Source organism: Thrips palmi, unplaced genomic scaffold (genome assembly GCF_012932325.1).
Source record: "Thrips palmi isolate BJ-2018 unplaced genomic scaffold, TpBJ-2018v1 HiC_scaffold_12, whole genome shotgun sequence".
Classification (NCBI taxonomy): Eukaryota; Metazoa; Arthropoda; class Insecta; order Thysanoptera; family Thripidae; genus Thrips; species Thrips palmi.
In genome coordinates this window covers 1147037-1152820 of record NW_023144623.1, presented here as the reverse complement: position 1 = coordinate 1152820, position 5784 = coordinate 1147037, and the positions used below count along the sequence as shown (strand labels likewise).

Genomic DNA, 5784 nt, shown 5'->3' with positions numbered 1-5784 from the left:
GCCCTCTTGCCATCAGTCTGCTAGCCGTGAAATGTCATCGTCATCGGAGGCGTCTAAAAATTAATTAGGGTGTTCAGAGCTTCTTCTCACACCCGTAGGGATGCGCTGTGGTTGCTCTTTCCCCCCATGAAATTTGAAATGGACCAAAGTTCCCCAGGGACCAGTGCGCCCCACTTTCCCTTACGTCCTTATATATGTTCAAGTGGTGTCTTAATCTTAAAATTCGCACTCCGCCTCCTATTATTGACACTGTTTCTTAATTTCATCCATTGCAGGGATTGGGCACGATAGTCAACTTTTTCATCCTACTTCTGCAGTTGCGAGAGGTGCAATTTGTTAGCCAAAGCCAAAAAGAAGATTAAAGTACTGCACACAAGAACAATTTCTAATGAATTCACCGAACTCCGCCACGACTCCGATTTGCTGATTTGCGAGGGAAATTTGCTGACATAAGCGTTGTTTATTTGGAACACAAAAATGTGTTCAGAACGATTTTTAAGGTAAAAAATCAATTGTGGGTCATGAATGAAGTATGGACCTTTTTTGACAGGCCGCTCAATGATATTTTGACTCTGATAAGTTTCATACAATTTGTTGCGATAAAAAGGCTTATGTGATTCCTTCAAATTATCGCATCTGTGGCAGCAATAAAAAAATTATCGCCTTGAAAATGCAATAAGTCTCCTTAGCTTTGGCCGGTCTGGGCCTAGATTATCCCAGTTTTGGTGTGGCAAAATAGTAACTACGCTAATAAAGCGATAAATGTGCTAACGCAGTTCAATAATTATTGCACTAAGCTCATTATTACACTTAAAAAATCAGTGCTACAAATCCCTGAATGTGCGAATTGATTTCGGTATAGATTTTTCCTGTCTGAGCAACGGCAACACCGTTTTTTAAAGTGTAATAATGATCTAATGTAACAAGCTAGGGCCCGCCCTTCCGTCGAACCGAGTTGCCAGCTCCGCTTCGCTGCGCCGGCAACTCGGTTCGACAGGGGGCCGGCCCAGCTTGGCCTGCCGGCGGCCTTTTCTCGGGCCTTCGGCCCTCGCATCAGGCCCAACTTGGCCGGTCGAAGGCCCGGGCCTTCGGCCCGCTCGCAGTACACACCCCGTGAGCGGGTAAAGCAAAGTTATCGATGTACCATCGTGACTTAGGCCCGCCCTACTATGCACAATATGCAATAGTCCTTACACTTTTTACTCCAACTGTCCTTAGAATATGCCCATTTCATTTGTCTCTTAGCCCTCATTCCGAAAATACCCATATTTGCCATGCTACTGCAACTCCTTGCAAAAGAGGCACAGCAGGAGCGCAAAACGAGTCCGTCGCACTTTTTCCCATAACTCATGAAGGCGGGCTCCTGGACCCCCCTTCCGACCCCTCGTTGAAGAGGTCTTGCCAAGACCTATCGAAAACTTAAGTAAAAATTTTCAGTCGGTCGACCCCCTTTTTTCAAAATCCTGATGTGACTAATAGACAAAGTCGGGCTCCTGGACCCCCTTTCCGACCCCTCGTTGAAAAGATCTTGCTGAGACCAATCGAAATCTGTAATCAATTTTTTTTAGTCGGTCGACCCCCTTTTTTGAAGATCCTGATCTGGCCAACTGGTAAAAGCGGCCGATGGGGTCGGGACCAGGTCCATTCATCTTGTCTCGTCACCCCGATTCCAAAAATACCCCTATGTGCCCTGCTAGCACCAATAATGGCGGAAATCCCCCTCCTGCTCATGTAAACCATGATGCACCTGCAGCAGCCCTTGTGCGACCCGGACGGGATTTGCACCACCGGATTATTTGTTTGGACAGTACTCCTGAAGTACCCTCCAAATCTGGTTACTCCAGCTCAACTCCTTCCTTGTACACAGACGCCAACAACAACAACAACACACAGACACAAAGGCAAATGCATAGGCCCTCCCCCTATTTTTTGAATAGAAGGGCGGGCCAAAAAGTCACCAGGACCCAAATCCGAGGTGTGAAATTTGGGGTCCCGGATGAACAGGCGTGGAATGCCCCAGACCACTGAAGAGTCGAAAAAATTAGGAAAGATGTTCGCAAGCAGGTAAGTCAATGTGGCCCGGTTAGCATTTGTGATTATTTCCATCCAAAGAATGTCTTGTCGCTCACTAGCAGGTTTCTTTTCTGCTGGAGACCATTGAAGTGAACATTCCAGAGACTTCCAAGAGTAGTGAGCCCTTCAACGTCTTAGCTTGAAGAGGAGCGGCACGACGAAGCGTTGCACAATTCCAATTCTAAACGAGGTCCTGGTGTTTCAAGGGTCCTGAACTTCGAAAAAGCTATCATTTCTTCATCTGTTAGCTCGCCAGGTGTTTTGTCTGATGATGACTTAGTTGATGATGATGATGACAAAGATTCCGATGATGATGTACAGCTTAAAGTAGTTTCATAGCTAAGGGGTCTACGGTTAAAGGGTACATATTTTTATACCAAATTGTTCACGAGAACCTCCTCTACACGTTAGTGTGCTCGGAAAGTATCCTCCATGCACTCGTTTTTAAGATATTTGAAGTTAAAGTCAGGGTATTTTAACATGGGCTCTTATGGGGAAGCCGCCCGGGGGCAACGGGAAATCCATATATTTCTGTTTGCGTTCGGTGAAAAGTCTATAAAAAACTAAGCGACGGCTTCTTTATTTCTTGAGGAATCCACCGGTATGAATAAAAGAAGCCCTTCATGGGCAAATAAGAGAAATATTTAAAGATAACGAGCCGAAAGTGGAGTCGGATCGGCCATCATGGCGGCCGGCGGTCTCCTGGCGCCCCGAGGTCTTTCCGGTCTGTCCCACAGCGCTAGTGGCGCGCGAATTCAAGCTACTCGGACGCCCCGGAAAGTCCCATAGTCTCAAGTGTAGCGGGGAATACCTGAGGCTAGGTGAAACTGAGAGCTGCAGAGAATAATGCCCGCTTGGTTAAAGGTAAAAAAAAAAAAAAAAAAAAAAATTAAAAAAAAAAATTTCCAACAAAAGAAAAGAGGTTTAAGAAAATACTATATATTTCAATGGAAATTGCTCTGATGATTGTGGCTATCTACATGATTCTTTCTTAGCTTTATTTTGAACCGCATGATAATTGAGTGGACCACTGAATAGCTTCAAGTTCTCACCATAGCCTTGGTTTCTCATTTCTGCAACTTCGGTGTCAATACCCTCTCGAAGGACCACGCTTTTTTTATTCATGTTTCTGAGTGAGTTGAGGATAGGGAAAATACAAACAAACTATTGAGACAAACAATTTTATTCAATGACTGTAATGGCAGACATGAAAATGAAATGAAAACCATGGTCATGATGATAGGCGAGGTCAGTGAGCGGATGAATTCGGGACACTGGATCTGTGAACAGTAAAAACAAGAAATCACTTTAAAAATTGCACTCATAAAATCCATTTATTATAAATCAAACTCTGCTGGTAAATATTTTAGGTATTTAGTTTAAAAAACATCACAAGTTAGTCACATTAAAAGACGATAAAATCTAAGTCATGAAGCATCTGTAAAGTTGTAAAACTTCATAATAATAGTATTCTAAAAAATCATATCACATAATTTAGTTTATCAGTAACATCACAGCAAACAACAAATTATAGCAGTCTTATAGCAGTAAAAAACAATATGATAATTCTATGTACAATCTGTTTACATTGCTCGAGATCATTTCATTGCATTTGAATAGTTGTTTGTTGAAAAAGCCACAACAAACAAAATTCAACCCGTTAAATTCAAAACAATTAATAAAATTTAGACGCTCTGCAGGTACTTCTCCACGCAGTCGATGATTGACTTGTTTGTAGTCACTCTTGGTTTTCCAGCAAGTTGCACTCCAAGGCAAACTTCCAAACCAACTCTTCCATGTGTTTGGTACTCACTCTGCAACTCTTCTACTGTCACTCCTGTTGCTGCCATTTTCCCGATCATAATTTTTGATACTCCAAAGGTTTGCATTGCCAGAAGAGCTGGGCGGTGCTCCATTTTCTTCTTCAGAGCGGCTTGCTTTTGTAGCAACTGATGAATAGGCTGTACTTTCTCTTTCAAAGTCACCTCACCAACAGCAAAATGTTTCAGAAGAGCGTCCAGCAAGATGCAGTCAACAAGAGCATCATGAGCTCCATTCACAAGCTTTTCCCATTGAGGACCCTTCAAATACATTTTAGCCAAGCAATCCTCCTTCTTCACTGTTCCCTGCTGGATGAGTGGAATAGTGTTTGTCAATCCATAAACAAGAGCCAAAAATTCCTTTGCCAAGCCTTTGGCACGTAGCAGTTTTAAAATTCTAGGAAAGTCAAAGGAACCAATGCCGTGCCCAACAAGGATGACCTGGTTGGCACATAAAGAGAGAAAGTCCACAACGTCAGCACAGGCTTTACCCGCTTCACATGTTGGCATACAATGTTGATGACGCCGCAACTTTCCACCTTGGAGTCGGAACCCAGTTTTTTCAGAAGCTTTAGGATGCACTTTCTTCGTTGGTAGTATGTAAGCACTGAATTCCTTCTCTTCGCATTTTGCAGCCAGCTGGATAATCTGGTCAGAGCTGCTAAAACCAGTTGTTTCAATATCAACAATGACCAATTTACATTCAGGCAACAGGACAGAAGGCGGTGGAAGGTAACAGGGCACTGATGCAACCTTAGATGCTGCGGAGGCTGCTCTCTCCATAACTGAAGACATTCCGCTGACATAGGTGAGACCAGTTTGGCTAGAAGCTGTATAGTCTCTCCATGTATTTTTGTTCTTCAAAAAGAGTCTTCTTCTCTTCACAGAATCCTTCTTCTGGTAACTTCTCTTCCATATTCTTGACCTTTCCAACTTGGCTCTGAACTCTGTGGCTGAAGGTGACATTTTGAGCTTCTCAAAGACTATGTTGATGTGCTCGGATCCAATGTTCTTTGTGTTCACAGCACAAGCAACCCGCATCTTGTTTGCTAAAGTTCCAGCATAATGTCGACTCTTTGGCGCTCTTGTGTTGACCATGTGGTTGAAGCTTTCATTAGGCTGTGTGCTTCCTCCAGGAGCTAGCTGTGGCGCGTCGTCTGCTTGCTTTTGAAGGAGCTCTTCTAACTCTTGACGCCACTCTGGGCAGGTGAACGGTTGCTGATTTGGTAAATATTTGTACACATAGTTAGGATCTGACTTCGCTTTACACCAATCACCACACCCATCATGTTCCCCAAAAGTATGCTTTGAAATATTGAGAATGGCAGATCTAACACCTTCTACATTATTCTTATTTTGAGCGATAGCATAGCTGACACACCGCTTCAAATAGTTGATGACATCACCTTTCAAGAATGAGAATCCTCTGGCTTTACTCTTGTAAAGGGCGTTATTCACTGACTTGATATTATGGTTCATGTCTATCAGTTTCTCAATATCATAATCTACAAACTGTCGTAAAGCTGCCATAGTAGATGAGTCTGTCACCAATAAACCTCTTCACACGAACATTGGCTGCCACCAGGTTGGGATTGTTCACACACAAATTCACAGCTGCAACAGGCTCCATTCCCTTTGATGAACCTTCATAATTCTTCATGCACTCATGATCTTCTGGCTTGTGGCCTCTTGCACACATGACACAGTACAAGCTCAACACTTCATATCCTAGAACTTTGTCGGACTTCTCACCAATGACACTGCCTCTTCCGCTATGGCTGTCATATCTGAACCCGCTGCCTCTCTTGTCCCAGCCGTAGTCGAATCTCACAGTAATGTCAACTAACTCTTCTAAGTTTTCTCCCGGAGTGCAGCAACTTCTGAGGTGGGA

At 43.5% G+C, this 5784-nt stretch overlaps 1 protein-coding gene across 1 annotated transcript; it reads right to left on the bottom strand.

Moving 5' to 3' along the window:
• Nucleotides 1-3758: 3758 nt before the first annotated feature.
• On the bottom strand, nucleotides 3759-5372 carry LOC117640412. Its single transcript, XM_034376911.1, has one exon. It carries the CDS (start codon nucleotides 5370-5372, stop codon nucleotides 3759-3761), a length of 1614 nt encoding a protein of 537 aa, XP_034232802.1.
• Nucleotides 5373-5784: the final 412 nt, after the last annotated feature.

Bases quoted from the DNA above. Each gene is read 5' to 3' on its own strand.
- LOC117640412 (XM_034376911.1), bottom strand. From the start codon at position 5,372: ATGAACCATAATATCAAGTCAGTGAATAACGCCCTTTACAAGAGTAAA.